At 43.8% G+C, this 20,012-nt stretch overlaps 1 protein-coding gene across 1 annotated transcript in view; it reads right to left on the bottom strand.

The window, feature by feature from the left end:
- Positions 1-1,487: 1,487 nt before the first annotated feature.
- Positions 1,488-20,012, bottom strand: part of LOC144784001 (uncharacterized) — a 1,599,281-nt gene continuing 1,580,756 nt past the window's right edge. The window contains exons 33-34 of the mRNA XM_078662713.1: positions 3,082-3,203; positions 1,488-1,932 (exon numbers count right to left, since the gene is read on the bottom strand). Of these exons, the coding sequence (XP_078518839.1) occupies positions 1,488-1,932; positions 3,082-3,203 (567 nt within the window). The remainder of the gene's footprint in view (positions 1,933-3,081; positions 3,204-20,012) is intronic.

The raw sequence follows: 20,012 nt of genomic DNA on the forward strand, positions 1-20,012 counted from the left end.
ACTAGGAGAAATAACTTTATTTCTCCTCATTTTTCCTCTTTGTATGTGTGCTGCATTTTGGAGGAAAACGCCTCCATTTATTCTTTTTGTGCAGGAAGATGTCCATTCCTGCACAAAAACAATCATGGCAACCATGCAGACACCCCTGCACCATGGTGCAAGGGTGCTTGCGTTATTGCTAGGCACCAATTTGTGAGCCTGCAGATGCATAAAGGACATGAATGTGTCGTATTTCATTAATGTTGTGTATTCGTGACCTTTCCTTTTGAAGCAGGGCAGCGCTGCAAGAAACCTTGCGGTGCTGCCCTGCACCAAAACGTTGTATATGAGGCCCTCAGTGTATAAATTGAGGTGCACATTTTGCGTCAGGGTTGCGTTACTTTTTTGGCATAACCCAGATGCAAAATCTAAGTTGTTAAATTGCATAATGCACTAACATGTACTCCTTATAGCCATGCGAAACATGTGTGAAGTATTAAGACCAGATGTCACACCCTGTGAGGTCATGGTTGATATGTCACTTTCCGTAAGTTTGTGATGTCATGCTGTGATGTCACACACCACGATGTTACTTGCATACTGCCTAACTTGGTTAGTCCCCCCACTTCTTTTTTTAGGACTTATGCCCTGCTTGGATCTAATGAGACAGAATCAAAATCGATGAAGTAGCCAAACGTAGTTTGATCTATCTTTGGTAGCTGAGCAGGTTTTGTAGGACTGGCAGATGTTTCCTGTCAAGACATATTTACATAGATGTTGGTATTAGGTCGAATTGAGATCTGTTTCATTTGTAGTTTGTTGCTGCTCAATTTAAACAGGTACAAGTTCAATTCCATTGTTGGAAACTCCTTCACTTCGTAGAGTAGATTCTTCAAAAGTTATACATTTTTCCATCTGAACTTCCTGTATGGTAGTGAGAGGGGAAAGGTGGCTACCCAGGATCCCACACGGCCTATTGTTGAGTATTGGCCACATAGTGCGGTTTGATCAGATCTATTGAGACAAACCTCTTTTCTTTCTTGCCGGAAAGGGGCAGAAGAAGTACTGTTCTTGTTCATTCGACAGCCAGGGCAGGTACAGGAGCTCTGTAAGATGGCATAAATTCTTTATTGTCCACAATTTTTTCTCTGACCAGGTCCCCAATCTTCGGGACCCAGACAGACCCTGCTGGAACAGCTTTCACTTCCCCAGTGGCGGTGCGTTTTACTTGGACGTTGATTTGTAATGCCCGGAATTCATTGAGTTCCTGTAAAACAGCCAAACGATCATTGATGTCAAATGGTTTTTCATCTACCACTGTGCTGCCATAGTTGAGGTCTGGTACCCACATTGTAATCCCGAACATGACTTCGTATGGAGTACGACCCCCAAGCGAACTTCTTGGCATGTTGTTTAGTGCCCTCTGGACCCCATATAGGTGTTTGACCCAACTGCCACCCAAGCCTAATACCCTTGCCTTTCTGTTGATTTGTCAACCAATTTGTTTGTTAACTCTTCTGAAAGTGGCTTGTGACCAAGACGTCTTTGAGAGATTTTGTTTTCCTGTAGGTGACTACTGGTCTTCTTCCGAGTGTTTTTTCTATGTCTGGGTCTCCAGCGATTAGATGCCAGTATGTTTTGATTTTGTTGATTGTCTGTCTACTTTCTTTGCTGTATGTTGTTACAAATCTTTTTGGGCCATGATCTTTACGTTCCTTTGATTTCGGTATCAAGGTTTCCGCTCTCGTTTTTTTGTCGATTCTCTTCTTGCACTTTTTTAGTATTCTTTCATTATATCCTCTCATTCTCAGTCTGGTCACTGATTCTTGATTGTTTTCCTCTGCATCTTCTTCTTTAGAACAGTTACGCTTCAAACGCATGAACTCCTCATAGGGGATGCTTGCGATTAATGGTTTGGCTGGAAAATTGGTCCATGTAGGATACCACCAACTACTGCAGATTACAAAACAATCCCATCAACAAAATGGCAATGCAAAGTATGGGATTTTTGGAGGTTTGGAAAATGCAGAATATTTCAAACTTTGTGCATAAACAATAGTGCATACACTATTCTACAATAAACCTTACTAGGATGATGATATGTACAATTGTGATGGAACATAGTTTAAATATAGGCAGTAGGAATCATGGTAACTCCACAAAGTGTCAACCTGAAGACATACAGGAAGCAATGGTGACAGGTGCATTTGCGTATTACTAGAATGATGGAAGACGGCTGAAACCTGTTGAATCACAGATGTGTTTGCTGTCGCAGTTATGCTTTGTGGCCATGCCAGTTACCATAAGAATGTATTCAATCCAAGGAAAAAATACAAGACGGTTGTGAGAAGAATACATTTTTTGTTGTTTATTGAGAAGTGTTGATTTTACTTTAGCTAGGCTTTCAGACATTCTAAGACAACACTGGCAAAGTCCATGTTTACTTGCTCTGCAGGCTACAAAGACACATCGGTTTGCTTTTCTTTCTTTTAGTTTCTCATTTTAGTTTTGGTTTGTTTCTGATCCCTTTCCCTTGAGGTCACTAGCTGGCCACTGTATCAGTCGGAATCAGTGGCAGCAGTGATTTTAGAGGATTGTAGTGCCCATTCTCCCTCATTGATCATGCAAGTGACACCGGCATTCTAGTAGTGTTTATGTCTGATAGTGACTCAGACTGTATTCTTCTTTTTTATTTTTTGTTAATTTTTTTAATTTGCATTCTTACCTAACATAGCAGTACCATTCAGATTTCACTGTACGTTATATTCAGAGCAACATTGTAGACATGGCCACTTCTGTGCTGAGAAAGGAGCAGACCAATGTCAACATAACCTAGTTGTTCTCATTGAAGGAGCAGAGATTATGATCCAGACCTGAGGGAAAAAATCTGCTGCTTTGTAAAGTTAAAGCAGAAAGGAGTCACTACCTTGCAAGCTGAGAGCAAGGAACTATGATTCGCAATTCTTTTCCAACATAGGAGGCAAGTTCTTGCTGCCTGACCCATTCCAACCTTGTTGCAAGCTCACCCACTTCTCTTTGTGTTTCTTCTAGGGAGATTCTGACTGCATAACAATAGCTTCGTTAAATCTTTGTCTGCCCAACCTGGGCCCAATCATGAAGAACGATATCAGCTCCAGGTACCTCCACAGCTGACTGTAACAGTCCATGGACCCATTACCCTGCAGTTGGTCTCTTTGGTGCCTTGTAATTTGTGCAGTCTTTGCCTGAAGAGAATAAAGACACAGGACACTGCAGGTGCAGATTTTGTTCTGCCCTTCTGTACAATCTGTGAATTTACTATGCATCACTTTAAATACTATGGGCAGATGTACTTTTCCTGGTGCATCCCTGCAAATGAACAGGGATGCGCCAAGAAACGTGCGACACACAGTGCCATTGTTGCGCCCCCATGGATGTGCTGCATTTATAATGCGGCGCGCCGTGGCGCAAGGATAGGTAGATGTGTGTCACATCTGCCAGCCTAAGGTTGGCGCAGTGCTGGAGTTGGTGTCACGGGTGCAACGCAACTCCAGCACTGTGCCAAACCAGCCTATCTTCTACATGGTGTGTCACACCTTACGCCTGCTTCAAGCAGGCGCAAAGTTTTGACGCAGCGGGGTTGGAAAAGTGACTGAATGAAATCTTGTAGATTTCACTCAGGCACTTTTTCTAGGCGTTCCTGCACCGGAACGCTCAACCTACACCGGTACACCCACATGAAAGCTGAAGCAGGTTTCATGTGGCGCAGGCCTTTACAACATAACGCATCTCCCTAGATGCATCATGTTGTAAATCCCCCGCAGCATGGCGCTAGCTTTACGCCACCGCTGCATCACAGAAGTGACGCAACGGTGGCGCAAAAGTGGCAAACGGGGCTTGTAAATCTGCCTCTTAGAATAGCTGGCTAAACCAGATATTTTGCCTCAGTTGCTCCCTATGATTTCCCTAGTCTTGTGAGCCTTAAGGATTCACATACAAAGAAAATCTGGCTCTGGGGAGGTGCTACTGGATACTGTCAGAGCCTTTCTGGAAGTATTTTGTGTTTTTAAACCCATGTTTCTAAGTTTGATTACCTAAGTTAAGCAGTCCAGGAGGTTTACAGTAACTAACTTGAAGGGGATAGTGTTTTTGGCACAATATGCTTTGTGCTGTGTTCAATAGGTTGTGGTGATGAGTAATTTTGTGCTTGTATTCCAGTGTGCATGGCATTTGTGGTAAGTACTTGAATCAGCAGTCCTGAAGTGCCAAAAACCAAGAGCCCACCAAAAGCTCCTCATTTGAGCCGCCTAACTGATGGGATGCTGTCTAACAATATACACATAGCGGATTTCCTGGGATGCTGGTGTCCAGAAGAAGCCACAGTAAGAAGACACATTTGGCACTCCTAGTGGACAAGATGGGATGCCTCGGTCCCCAAAGAAACAAGAGAGACAAGACACGTTTTGCAACTTATTGATATCAATTTGAGCAACACATACAGCATTCCACTTGAAGAGAGTCTGTAAACTTGTTACTGAAAAGGACTGGATCATAGGAAGGATCACTTGGTTATTTATCTTGAAACAGTTGGAAAGATACTACAAGATTTAGGAAAAGATACATTGCTGTGACCTGAAAGATAAAAGATGTAGAAAGCTGCTTTAAAACAATCGCAGAGGTGCTCCATGTCCTAATGTGGGGAACTTTAAACCACAAAGTGTTTCTAGAGTCCTGTTACTGCTGCTCAACTCTGTGTCAATTCCTGAAATCAGAGAAGCTCCCCTTTTCTCCACATCACCTAGAGTGCTTGAAAACTACTGTACCTTCAGCTGCAAAATGTTCCCTTTATACTACCCAAGTCTCACAGCCTGTCTGTGCTTATGCACTCCTCTTCAAGTGCTTTAGGGTTACAGATAAATAGTGTAATACTCCAACTCCTAGACAGCTATCTTACAAGGAACACCACAAGTCATTTGGATAACCTTACCTGATTGTAAATTTATTTTATACAACAGATAGCTCCATACTTTTTATAAATTAATTTTTTAATTACATCAACTATTTCATTGATTTTCCCATTTCCTCCTCATGAAAAAAACATTTAGGTTTTCAAGTGTAACATTTTTTCCAATTAACACCTTGAGATGAAAGTCATAGGTTGTTGTTCTAAACATTAGAGAAAGCACTCATTCAGAAACTATCTTCACAACCACCACTAATCGAAGGGCTGCCCCCATCAAGGGATCCACAGCCGTCGTCTAGGTTGTAGATGAAATTATAAAATGTGTCGTTCTAGCTGTCACTGGACCTTATTGTATGATTGTACATTGTAGCTTAATTTACGCTGGTGATTAGATTAACCATACTCGCAAATACATTGGATGACTTACATAAAGGTGCTAGTGAAGAGCAATTGTGGTCATGGCATGTTGGGTAAAAGTAAACAAGGGTATTTGTCATTATAAGTGCATGTTGGTAAAGGGAAGGGGTTGTTTATATAAGCGTTGACTACTTTATGATGATTGTTGCTTCAATCTACTGTAATGCCTTTATGCTAACTGATTTACTGATCAATGGATATCTGGAAATGGCCCAGCTATATTCGAATCCAAAAATTAATTGAATAGTAACTGTTGCAATAATGTATATTTTCATATACCCTAGATAAATTGTTTGCCTGCAATTGTGTACTTTTTTGAGCATTGGACAAATTAAACGGAATCTAAATTCCAATTTATACCTTTATTTGTATCACGAGAAATAAAACAGATAGGCTATCTCAGTCTTTATAGCTTTTGGGCACAACTTACAATTTAGTGGAGAGAGTACTCTTCCAGAGCGATGATGGAGTACCCAGTCTGACACCCAATCAGGTAGACCACTACGTTTACAAAGATGGAGTAAAATTTGCCCTATTTAGAGTGGGCAGTCAGATGGCTCTTTTTAGTGTTCATCTCTGTCAGCCCAGTAACAATACAGAGACAGCAAACATAAAAAAAATCACCTCACACACCCCAGCAGGATTGGTTTTGGGACAATTAGTTTCTCTTGTTCCAAAAACAAACCCCCCTTTGGGAGCTTTTAAAAGTTCTGTGTAGCATCCATCACTAAAGCTTTAAAATGGTTGTGTGAACCAGTGTGACCGCGGATCATACAAACCCTCAGTGTTCACTGCAGGCAGGTTACAAATGACTCTGCCACCTTAACTGTCTTTACTTCGCCCGTCAAAATCTAAATCAGGCCCTTTGTCTTTTATTCTGTGTCATTCTGGATTTAATCCTGCCAATTGTATTTGTAATGATGCACAAAAATGAGCAGACCAAAAGTTACCCTCCTCAAATCTGTGCCTTTTTGATAAACAGTTATAGCTATACCTCACTATTTGCTCATTTCATGGCTCATTAAATGATGGCTGAATAGTTTATGATGCTCATTATATACTTTTTATATTTCTCTTAAAAATTTAACTAGCAATTTTGTTTTTAATATACAGCCTTATTTTTTCATTTGGATATGTGTCTTGAGCTAACTTAACTTGACTGGATTTGTTGATAAATATGTTTATGAACTGATATTAATAACTGAAAATGCTCAGATATTTAATTAGTAATCAATTAAGAGTAATATAAAACCTCATTAAATTTATATTACAGAAAATAGCAATGTTTCATGAAAACATAGCATAAAAGATATCTCTTGCACACTGCTTTCAAAGTTGCTTCAAATACCAAAAATATTTGACTTTACCACCACAGACCATAACCAACTCATTATTGCTCAGTAGCATCTCTTTACAAAATTGTTGTTTCCATTGACCTTGCAAGTCTGATCTTCAGCATCTTTGCTTTACAGAAATCTGTAATGCAGTCAGGTGTGAATGTGGGCTTGTATTTACATTTGATTAGCAAATAGGTACATGGCAACAGAAACATCCTTTAGCATGGTACTATCCAGAGATGTTTGTTGCACCAATGGGCCAAAATCATTCAAATACAGACTCTGCACCACTGGACCAAGTACACAACCGGGACAATGTTCTGTTTATTCTTCCTTCCTGAAGCAAACACTGTTGTGCTACAATGGATAAAACTGTCAACAGTTATTGATGTATTTAATAATGCTTTTATTGCAATAGAGATCTGGGTTAGTTTTGTTCTGCAGGCCGTTATTTAAACCTCCTTGTTTATTTGCAGTTGAATCTCCTGAAAGCTCGTAACATTTGTCTATAGCACGATAATCTCTCCTGGCCTTCGCTTTTGTCTGCCCGTAGCTCAGTCTGAAATTAATATAACATGTTATTAAGATAGAGAAATGTGCTTGTGCATTTAAGTGATACAATGATTTTCTTTTGATTTACATTCAGGTCATAGTAACATCTTCATTTGAGCAACCATAAACTAAATCTATTAATTCATTTCCAATCTTTATTTCGACCATTCGGTCATAAAAGATACACAATACAAATAAGATCACGTATAACTCTGTCATAACAGTTAAAACATTAAGTACATATGTAAAATAATCTATACAGACATAAGAGCACCTAAAAAAGGGGAAACATTTCTACATTCTACCCAGCATTTTTTAAAATGCGATTACGCATATACCAAACATTAGTAAAAAATTTGGAAAGTGCAAAAACAGTTGGGCCGGAAACATCGGATTTTAAAATTCTGTACATTGGTGCGTATTCCCTGCCCCCCAAATTCTTTATCAAAGGAAGGAGCCAGTATTTTCTAGCTGCCTTGTATGCTGGGCAGAAAAACACCACATGCAGGTCGTTTTCCTCTTTGTCAGAGCAGACAGGGCAGTGTTTTATGGAGGGAGCCAATGACCAGGAACTTGTAAAGGCCCGGAAGGGCAATGTGCCATGTCTCCATTGGAGGAACAACTTCCTAGCAAAAGTGGGATATATAGGGTCCAAGGCCTTCTCGAGTCTATAAAGATCCTTGCCTTGCAGGAATACCGATGATAGGGATCCCTCTGGCTGGGTAGCTTGGGCCCTTGCCCTTTTGTGTTCGTGATACAAATTCGCCAGGGACCTCTTGGAGATATTTGGTGCGACATTCGCCGGCTCAGACCACAGATCAGGGAGCCCCAATTCCACACAGGTAACTTGAATGTTTTTGACCCAGGGAATGGAAAGCGCCTTGGGGTGATTCAGTAGTTCGACCAGTTCCGCCCTATAGTCGGCGAGATTATCGCTGCTCCAAAGCCTACGCCAGAAGGCAATGGGTCTCAAGCTTATCTCGTCGGCAAGTGGTCGTAGCCCTAGATCAAGCCTCAAGGGGAGGAGCGGAGTACTGGGGGGAAGTGCGGTTATCTGTCTTATGAACTTATTTTCAGTTAGAGACAGGTTCCGGCATGGCATATGGCCCCACAATTCAGCCCCGTACATGATCGCCCCCCTGGCCTGGGCCCTATATATCTGAATTAAAGCCCCCAATGGGCGGTAGGACGAGCCGGTCATCATCTGGGAAATGCCCCCAGTGGTTTGTATTAATTTAAGGTTTGCCCTACTCTGGTGGGGTCCCCAGGTCATGGTTTCGTGAGGGTCACACCAAGGTATTCAAAGGTGGCTACCCTTTCCAGCCGGACGGCTCCCAGTTGTGGATTCGGGCGCTGTTTCTGGCTCGGATTCAAAACCATAAATTTGTTTTTTTTAGCATTGATTTCCAGCCCTCTATCACAGCAGAAAGCCACAAAGGAATCAAGTATCCTTTGTATGCCCATGGGGGTTTTAGATAGCAGCAGGGTGTCATCCGCAAACATAATTGCGGGCACCCTGCTGCCATTTAGTTTTGGGGCGTCAGTATGGTCGGTGGCATTGAGATGGGCGATTACCCCGTTGACGAAGAGGCAAAACAGGGTCGGCGCCAGCACACAGCCCTGTCTTACCCCTCTGCCCACGGGGAATCTGTCGGTCAGTTCCCCCGACCTCCCACACCTCACACGGGCGTAATTATTGTGGTGGAGCCTCTGCAGGATCGATAGAATGTCTGGGGGTACACCCATCTCCGCCAGGACACTCCAGAGTTTCCCCCTGGGAACCAAGTCGAAGGCGGCCCGTAGGTCCACAAAAATTGTGTACAAACTGCCGCCCTCAAACTTTGCTGTCCTCCAGTAGATCAGATTCAATCTAAAAACCTGGTCCACTGTGGACACCCCCCTCCTAAATCCCGCCTGGTAGGGACTAAGTGCGCCCACCTCCTCCATCCAATCCTGAAGCCTGTTCAACAGAACCCTGCCGAACAGCTTCTGTGCTACATCTATCAGACTAATTGGTCTGTAGTTGACTGGGAGGAGGGGCAAGCCCTTTTTAAAGATGGGGACCACCTCAGCCCCCAGCCAAGTACTAGGGATTTCCATCCCGCCGAGAATACTGTTAAAGAGGGCGGCTAGGTAAGGCGCCCAAACGTTGGGCTCCTGTTTAAACAGGTCCCCAGGTAGCCCGTCTAGTCCCGGGGCCTTCCCCGAGGCCAGACCTGAGATAGCAGCAGTGACCTCACCTAATGTTATTGGATCCCCTTGGGAGCCCGGCCAGTCCACCTCAATAAGAGCAGGGAGTTCTCCCGGCTCGGCGCTATATAGGGACTGAAAATGGGCCTGCCACACTCCAGGTGCTATATTGGGCTCTAATGCCGAATGTAGACTCCCTGATCCCCCATTTACGGTCCTCCAGAATAGGCGTTGGTCTTGAATCGCTAGGGCCTTAGTGAGTTCTTCCCACTGATGTTCCTCCCATTCTACTTTAGCCTGGGCAAGAAGTTTCTTGTAGTATTGCCTGCTTTGTTTAAGGCGTTCCCCCCCTATACCCTCCTTAATTACTCCAAGGAGTTCTGTTTTTGCCCTTCTACATACTGCATTATACCACTGTGTTTTGCCTTGGCGCCTCTCCCTTGGCTTTCGTGCACTACAAGTGAAGTGAGGTGCCGCAGCTTTTATAAGTGCCTCATGGGCTTCATACAGTTTATTCTGTGAGACTTTGTTACTTGCCTCAGTGTCAAGGCTCCCCACGATTTCCAGGATCCAAATCTATTAATTACAAACTTAAACAAATGTGTGATTCTCAGTTTTGGGGTTAATTCATGTTGATTACAGAACAATGATTTTGGCAACGGGATATTAGCAACCAGGCAAAATGTTTGTAAATTTCAATAGAATAGTAATCAGAAAAATGTATAAAAGATGTGAATATCTGATAACAAATCTGTAGTCCTTATCTAGATTTCAGTGTACAGTGCCCTCTCAAGCCACATACAAATTTAGCTGCATTTAGGAGCATACTTAAAATGGAGCCATTTCCAGCCAATTTTCATTCAACATTATAATCTTGGATGTAAAAGGATGCGGCGCAATTCATAGAGTCACTTATGTGTGTAGGGAAGACTTATGCAAATGTTTAAAGTAAATACATTTACTCATATACAAAATTATTATGTAATGATGTAATATTGAGTATACGTGAATCCCATTGAAGGAGCAAGGAGGTTTACCTTGAAAGATTTGGAACCCCCACAAACTAGAATTTGTGGATGTTCCCTAACTCTTCTCCGAAACGGTGCACCATAGAAATTATCTCAGAAAATCGCTTTCCAGAGTGGGTTGGGAGGAACGGCAAAATGAATGTATTGTAATGGAAGGAAGTTCTCCATGGGAAATATCTTCTTTGTGGAGAATTTTTTTTTTAATTATCACTACTAAAGCCGAATGGTCTTGGTTTAAGATGGTAGAGAATGAAGCATAAGCATATTCAAACAAGCAAGAGCAGACAGAGTAGGCAATAGGTCAAAAGTAGTCTCTCAGGCACTCATATAAAGGTAGAATGGTACATTGAAATAGACAATATTTTTTGGGTAAAACTGAAAAGCGTCTTGGTCGGAGCCAAGAAAATATTGAGAAAATCTCAGACCAATAGTTGAAACAAGCTGGTCATAGAAAGCCAATCATTAACTGAGGCAGACTCAAAGCCCGCTCTATTTCATTGTAAGCAAACAATCAGCAAAACTCTAGTCACGTCAGGAGTTTTGCTGATTGTTTAGAGACACTAGAGGAGATTTTTGGGAGATAAAAGGATTAGGCGATTGAAAAGCCGGTTCCGGAGGGCGACCGATTTCCCTTAAACACAGCATATTGAATTGTAAAGGTGTAAAGTGGGACTTTGGATCTCCCTGTTGAAGGGGGTTTGATCCCTTAGGGGTTGTGAACTCTTGCTGAAATTGAGAGTTCGGAGAAGAATACAGATATATTGTTCCCTTGTCCTGAAGAGGCCTAAAGAAATTGTGGGATGAAACGCGACCGCATCGACAGACATTTGAGGAGTCCAATTAATTACATTTTTGGATATGATACTATGGGTGCTGATTAGGGAATAAGCGAGAGGTTTGATAACTCTGGCGCTAAGAGGACTACCTCATAGTGCATCACTTAGATTAAGGAGTGTGCATCAGGAGTTGTAGACATTAAGGTTTGTGTTTAGACTGTATATATTGAGTATATGTATTATATTGATGTTATAACAATGATTGATGTATTGTTTATGTTGTATGTATATTAAGTTTTATGTTTTTGTTATGAATGTTTGTGTCTTTGTATCCCACTGTCACGCTGAATAGTATGTGTATCTTACTGAATTGTTCATAGTGCCCTTTGGAAAATATATTGAAAGCGTCAAGGTAATTAATGGTGCCTAGAGTGAAAATAAATGAGTGATTAATCCCTCCATACCATCTTTTTGTTTATACATTTGTGATGTTTCATGCCCAGGTATAGGAGGGTCATTTGGGCATACCCCCCAGTTATAACTTTGAAGAGACTTCATGCACCATGTTCCTGTGAGCCTGGAGGTGGGCTGACTGCCATCATACCTGCTGTCAATTATCTTCACGCTCATAGTGGCCCCGGAGGTCCCACAGCGGTGGAGCGTTATCTGGAAAGACCTGCTGAAGAGACTGCATGTCCCACGTTCCTGTGATCCAGGATGTGAGCTGACTACCATTGCATCTACTGGCAATTATCCTTGCGCTCATAGTGCCCGTGGAGGTCCCACATAGCGAGAGTGCTTTCTGGGGAGACCTGCTGAAGGGATTGCATGTCCCATGTTCCTGTGAGCCTGGAGGTGGGCCGACTACCATCGCACCTGCTGGCAATTATCCTCACTCATAGCATATGCACAAGCGGCTGCACCTGGGCGAAGTCAGGCCAAATTCGGGCCCGTCCTGTGCCTGTCAGTGCCAGGAAGAGGCAGAGCACGGCCATCCCCCTAGGCTCTGCCTACAGACATCTCCACTGGTAAGAGCGTTTTTACTATTGGGTGAAACGAAGGCGAAGCACTTCTAGTCTCTCACTTAAATATTATCTACCTTACTGGTTGACCCTGCAAGGGAAACTAAGAGGGGGCGCAGAAAGGAGTCAGCAATAAGGGTGCCTTATCTTGCGCACTTGATTAAAGTCTGTCCTGGTGTTTACACATATTTACACATACTTGCACCTGGATTATCATCTTTTGGAGACAAGGGGGTTTCTGGCACAAAGACATTGCTGCCCATTGTGAGACAGTCTTTTTATCTTTTTAACTTTTCTGGAACTTAGTAGCACCAGTGTTTATCTCTTGAGGGTCCCCCAGCCTCTTTTACCATCATGGGAAAAAGGGTGCACAAAATACACTGGAGAAATGGCTGTGTTTGCTTTGTTCACCCTCAGTTGGCAAAGTAGGCCCAGACGTGGGTCCCTTGCTCACTTTGCCACTGGATTCAAGCTAGCCTGGCATATGAGGGCTGTTAGCCCAACACTGGTCCCAGGATGCTTGTTTCCGGTCCAGGGAAGACAGGACTTGGCAGTTCAGGCTGGACTATCCCATGAGGCAAAGGTCAAGACTGATTTGCATATAGCTGTGACTGAACTGGGGTGGCGAAGTGAGAAAAAGAACAATGATAGATTCAACCCAGACCTGGACTGGGGTGAGTGTCTGAAAAGTTTCAGGGCTCCATCCATCATCTCCTTGTGTTTACTCTGAGAACAAATAATAACATACTGTCTTTTCTAAATAACACAGTGGGGTGTTAACATATGAAATTACTAGTGTAGAAGAGCAGCCCTCACAGAGCCACAAAGTGTTTGTCACTCTTTCAGCTGCAAAGGAGCTCACTTCAAAGGACCCAGTTACGTCCACCCAAATTCATCTCCCCTTCAATGCATAGACTTTCTATACCATAAATGAGACTCAGGAGTCTTCCTCTGTTCCAACTCTGCAAGCACAAGGTAGGGGATACTAAGGAGGGAGGAGATCTAAAAGTAAAAGGGGGTTATCTCTTTGTCAACATGATCGGTCCTCAGTTGCCAACAACATCAAGGGAAGCGAAAGAGGGCTGTCCTCATCTATGTCAGATTTAAACATCACCAAGAAACTTTTCCAGAATATGGAAAACAACATCTTAGCAGCTTTTGCTGCCCTTAATCTGCGTATTGCTAACCTGGAGGTCATGGTGGATCACTTAGGCAATACAATGGGGAACTTGGAAGAGCAATTACAAGCTACAGTATAGCGGGACATTTCCTCAGTACCCCAGGGTCCAGCTTTATCTCCCCTGCTTTTCAATGCCTATCTGCAGCCATTAATTGCTGCATTGAATCAGATGGATTGCAGGGTTTATAACTATGCCGACGACACCCAAATTTTGATCCAGATCGAACACTCACCTAGGGTCTACCTGAGAATGCAAGAAATTCTCAAGTTCACCATCAACTGGATGTCGGCAAACTCGCTAAAAATCAACCCTGAGAAAACGGAGGTTTTAGTGGTTACTACAACCTCAAACCCCTGGAATGACCTGTTCTGACCTGCAGAACTGGGGCCCTTCCCTGAATCGGCAGCGTCTGTATAAAGCATTGTTATCAAGATTGATGCCTTGTTATCCATGACAGAGCAAGTATCGGCAGTGGTTGGAACCACTGTGGGCTTAATGCGTCAGCTTCGGAAACTGCCCCCACTTCTGTCCTTCAGTACCCTTAGACTGGCAGTTTCAGCTCTGTTCCTGTCACGTCTCGATTACGGTAACGCTCTATATCTTGGTCCACCCAAAAATCTTTTGGCCAGGCTTCAGGTGGTAATGAACGACGCGGCAAGACTAATTTTTAAAAAACCCAGACATACACAGGTCACGCCCTTACTGCAGGACTTACATTGGCTCCCGATCATACAGGGAACTAAATTTAAAAGTCTCTGTATTGTGCATAAGGCTGTTCATGGCTCAGCCCCTAGTTACATTAAGGACCGATTGACTAATTACTGCCCGAGTAGGGCCCTCCGGTTGGCTGATGCCTGCAACCTGGCCTGCCCACGGTACAATCGTTCGTCCTTGGGTGGGCGAGCCTTCTCGACTGTAGCCCCTCCGGCATGGAACCGTCTCCCCACTGAACTTCGAAAGGAAACAAATCTCCTCCGCTTTAGGAAGAGTTTGAAAACTGTATTGTTCTTAGAGGCATGGGGATCACTCTGAACAGCTCACTTTGTTCTCAACAAGTTTGGATGTCCGCTGATAGCGCTTAGAGACCTCTGGGTGATAATGCGCTTAATAAATCCACAGTAACATAACATAACATAACATAACATAACAATTGTTTACGGAGATCATAATGATAAGAAGAGTGAGCTGGATTAGGCATACCCTGGGAGTGCATTAACAGGATTGCATAGTGGTTACTCTTTGAACTGCCTTTAGGGTTGGTCGCCTTCTAAATGAGTACCTGCTTAGAACGGGCCCCAAACAGTAATATCATCCAATTACCATAGGGTTCTTTTTATATGCTAAAGAAGGTGGGTGAACCCCAAAGGAGGGAATTAAATCCAACTCATAGATGGGGACCTAATTCTAACTCAACCTAAACTTAGAGACCTCCGATAATATTGAGTAACCGGTTTGAACATTTACGTTGGTTAGATGAGCAAGATTGACTGGGGACCCATACTGATCCCATTTTCCCAATTCTCACTAACAACACAATGATGAAGTTAAAAGTTTTGAGTTGGAATATTTTGGGTACACAGGGGAAAATGGGGGGCCCAAATTGGTTTGAGGTATTGACATTTCAGAATGTCATTACCCTTCAAGAAATTTGGGACCCCCCAAAGGCAAGCCAAATTTAGATGGGTATGCCTCGTTTAGCAAAAAGGGTGTACCGTCCATGAGCGGATGAGCAAGCAAGAGGGGGCTTGGTTACCCTTGTAAAACTAATCTTGGAATGTATCCCTACGATGATTCCAACTAAATCTCCCTTTTTACTTAGTGTTCTGTTTACTATTGGACCCATACTCTGTATCCTCTATGTTAATATATATATAATGCTATCTAGTGGAGAGAAACTACTGATGTTGTGAAGGACCTTGATGAATTTTTAAACACTTTTGTAATCTCTCATTCTCACCAACAAACTGTGATATTGATAACAGGTGACTTAAATCTCCACCCGTGTACTGACGGTTGCTTGTATGAGTTTAGGGACCTTGAAGGGACTCTTACTGGTCAGGTGCATATTAGGCACTCTCCTCAAGGGAGATTATGAAATGATCTAGTCACAGATTACAATTTAGTTAACCTACTTAGTATAAGTTCACTTGAATGTGGAGATGCTGCACCAGCATTCATAAGTCCAGTGGAGGTGATCTACTATTGATTATATCTATGTTTCTAAAAATAGATTATTCTCTCTGAATAGCTGTGCCATAGAATGGAACATCTTTAGTGATCATTACCCCCTGTTTGCTTCATTTATCTGGGAGAAAAAACTGCAGATAAATGTGTCTTGTATAAGACTCTCACCAAAGATAGGGGTTGGAGACTCAAGTGGGATAAGATCATCCCAGAATACCTTACCGCTGGCTTGATGCGGGCATATCCGAATGAACTTGATATTTGTTGAGATCTAGAGGCCCTGGATGTGATTATTTTTAAGACTTTTGATACCATCTGTAAGTACACAAATTCAACTCTTACTAAATTAGAAGCAGCAAGTTCATCCAAGCCCTGCAGATGGCTTGATGCACATTGCATTAAGACCAGCAAGGAGGCCTTGTTGTCATAAAAAAAACTACCAAGGATCTGGGAGGAGGTCAGAGGTGCAGGCATGCTTGTAGAACTGCACTTAAGAACAGGAAGAACAACTTAAAGGCCAGGGTATGGGAGGATTTGGTGGCTACAAGTAACCAGAAGGATAACTCTCAAGTTTGGCAAATTCTGAATCATCCCATTTTTAAGAAGGAGCAGCTCTCCGAACAGGCTGCCACTGTCCTGACGCAGGCATGGGTGGATTACTTTTCAGCCCTTTATAATTGCCTTAGGCAATACCTATTTGTACTCAAGTGGATGATAGGCTTGTATTCATTTGAGAAGAAGTACAAGGAGCAGTTCTATCCCTGCCCTCGGGAAGGCCCCCGGCACCAGTGGTGTCCTAGGTGATTTATCGAACTATGGGCCCCTATTCTTATATCTTACACATCAATGCAGCTATCGAGGGGCCCTTACCTGAGTCCTTGTGATAGTCAGTAATAATCCCAGTACACAAAAAAGGAGATAAAAGTGATCCATATAGGCCAATCTCTATTGTGGGTGGCGAGGTTAAAGAATTAGGGGGCATTATTTTGGAGAGACTGACTAGTTCGACAAATGTGAGCAATATTCCCTGACCTTCAATATGGTTTTAGACCAGGAAGGTGTACCTTGGAGCAAAATTTAAATTTGCATCTCTTGATCTCCAAATATACAGTGGCTAAAAAGGTCTCTGGACAGTTGACCTTCATGGCCCTCAACTCAGCCTTAGATAATGTAAACAGTGACTAGCTTTGGGCTGAGCTGGGGTACTTGGGGGGCTCATTTTAATTTTATGAGAGATATTCACACAGGTTTAATAGGGGTAGTTGGATATGCCACTAATGGCGAGTGCTCCCAACATTTTAATTTAAAAAGAGGTGTACAACAGGGATGCATTCTCACTCCATTTTTATTTATTGAGTATATTAATCGCCTTGAGGTGGTGCATTCCAGCATTAGCCTTGTTGTCCCTAAAGTTAATGACAGGCCAATCCCCATGCTGTTATACGCCGATGACACAGTATTAGTTGCTTGTACATTCAGAAGCCTTCAGCAGCTCTTGGATACATTCATCGTTTTTATGGCCAATATGGAGCTTTCTACACAATTTTTAAAAATCACTTTTTATGGTGATTGGTCCTAAGAACAAGAAAAGTGTTAGACTTCTGTCCCAGATCCAGAGACTGGGCAGGGTGGAAAAGTTCTCTTGTTTGGGGATTTTACTAAACTTGAGTCTTAGTTGGCAACCAGTGATAAAAAAAAAGGTAGGGTACCTAAAAAGAGCTATTTCCGGCATGAGTGATTTTATTAACTCTCTTGGGCGGAAGCCTATAAAAGTAATGGTGGATGTATTAATATTTAAATCCATCCCTAAGGCTACATTAGGAAGCAAGGTATAGGGCTTTCCCACTAGCAAAAACATTCAGGTTCCGGAAAAAACATTTTTGAGGGGTCTTTCAGCTGTGGAACAGAGCACTCCAGCAGAAATTGCACACGACAAACTAGGCATGAAATGTATCTCTGGTTTCATATGTTTATGCCCACTTTTACTCTGGTGCTTAGTTTGCTGTAAGGAGGAACTAGAACTCAATAGACTAATCCAAGGGGAGCTGTTGACTTGCAGCTCCCCTTGTGGAACTCTGCTTAGATTCTTTGAAGCGAGAGCAGGTTTCCCTGCTCTTGTTTCAATGAAGCAAAACAGAGTTTGCTTTGGCACCTCCCCAGGCCTTTATATATTATATGCGGGGGCATGCAGCCCCCCACAGCCCTGGGAACTGCCACCTTTCTGGGACTTCTAAAAAAGGCATGCAGGGGAATCCTGCCCCCCCACGCTGCCCCAGGTACCGCCACCCCCGGGGTATTCATCAATATAGGTTGGGGATCTCGCAGGCCCCCCAAGCCCGGGGGACCGTAACCAGTCCAGGGCTTAAATTAAAATAAACAAGTGTGCGGGGAACACCACCTCCCCGGGGCATTAATAATTTAAATATGGGGTCCGTTGAGGACCCCCGGGCCTTGGGAACCACCACCTCCCCAGGGCTTTGAAAATGTAGTGAGGGGGGCTGCAAAGCACCCCTCCTGGAGCCCTTGGTGGCCCTGGGGACCTCCACCCCCCAGCGACAGCTTCTGCAATGTCCTAGGGTGCCCATCCCCGGGACATTGCTGTTTGCTATGGCAGGGCAATAGCACGTCTCCTGTCCTGTCAAAGCAAACTCTGCTTTGGTTTTTGGATGCGAGAGCAGGAAACCTGCTCTCGCTTCCAAAATCCAAAGCAGATTGCTTTTGGGCAAGGGGAGCTCCCTTTGCCCAAAAGCAATATCGGCTCCCGCAGGAGGCGGGGGGGCTGGCAGGCACCGTGGGAGGTATTGGCTCTACCACATGGTCCCTAATGCATAGCCAGGCCCCAGGGCCAGAAGTGGCCTATGGAAGGGGGGCCACGCGGGCACCCTTACCAATAAAAAAATACATGGAAAAAAGGAAGCCATGCCCGGGGGGATGGGGTCCTCGGGGCCAAAATTGTCCTCTGGAGGGGGGGCCTGACATGTTCAAAGTTGGGGAATTAAGTCCCCTTGAATAGTAAGGGTCACTCGGGGAAAACTAGCCCACCAGGTACCTCCAGTAAGTGCCACACAGCTGGATTGCAGAGAGGTGGTCCGAGGCCAAGCCCTTTTTTACACCACTCTGCAAATGAGCCTCATGGTGCACTGCTGGTGGGCGATGAGGTCCTCTTGTGTCCTGAGGACCTCAGGACACAAGTGGACTTCATCCCCCAAACAGCAGTGCACCAGGAGCTGCGTTTGCAGAGTGGGGTAAAAAGGGCCGTGGCCTAAGACCACTCTCAGCAATCCAAGTGTGTGGTGCTTACTGGAGGTACCTGGTGGGCTAGTTAGCTCACAGGGATCCTCAGGAATGAAGGGGGCTTAATACCCCAACTTAGAATGAGCCAGGAGGCGCGTTTGCAGAGTGGTGGAGAAAGGGGGCATGGTCTTTGTCCACCTCTCAGCAATCCCCCTGTGGGGGCTTACTGGAGGTAAGAGGTAGGGCAGTTGGCCCCTAAAAAAACCCCAGCAGCAAAGGGGACTTCAATCACCATCATAGAGCATGCCAGGGAGCATGTTTGCAGGTGGTGGACAAAGGGGGAGTGGCCTGCTAAAAGAAGTTAGCAATCCTGCTGTGTAGGACTTACTGGATGTAATAGGAGGGGTAGTTGGCCCCAAGGATGTCCTTGGGGGCCAACTACCCCTCCTGTGACCTCCAGTAAGTCCCACGCAGTGGGATTGCTAAAACGTCTTTGGAGGCCATGCCCCCTTTCGCCACCACTCTGCAAATGCATCTCCTAGCAGACTATGGGATGGGGGATGTAGTCCACTTTACTCCTGAGGGACTTTTGGGGCCAAGAAGCTCTCCTGGTATCTCCTGTAAGTCCTACGCAGCGGAATTCCTGAACGCTGGTCGGAGGCCCAGCGCCTTGTCTCCACCACTCTGCAAACGCGTATACTAATGAAAGAAGTCTTTGCAATCAATAGGTTTCACATTTGCGAGAGTTAGAGCTATTGGTGTTGTACATGTAAACGTTTTTTACTAATGTTTTTTGGAGTGGAGTGGAGTGGAGTGGAGTGGACGTACGTTGTGTGTAGTGGAACTATGTGGTAAGCTGTGCAGTGAAATTATGTGGATCAAAACTATGTGGTATTTAGTGTGTAGGAATTATGTAGAGTTAGATTATGTGTTAAGGAGAGAAAGTATGTAGGGTGGTAGTCTTTGTTGTGGAGTGGTAACTTCAGGTTTAGTTTTCCTCGTTTCCATAGAAGCTCAACTATGAACTCAGTGAGACAAAAAAAGAAGGAATTGATGGAGCAAGGATTTGCACGTAAAGCGACTTGCTTGTACTCATGAACCTCGAATAACGTTAACTAACTAATCAATATGTTTGTCTTATTAATTTGCCTTTTTTCCGACATTTTTGGG

This window comes from Lissotriton helveticus, chromosome 10 (assembly GCF_964261635.1).
Source record: "Lissotriton helveticus chromosome 10, aLisHel1.1, whole genome shotgun sequence".
Classification (NCBI taxonomy): Eukaryota; Metazoa; Chordata; class Amphibia; order Caudata; family Salamandridae; genus Lissotriton; species Lissotriton helveticus.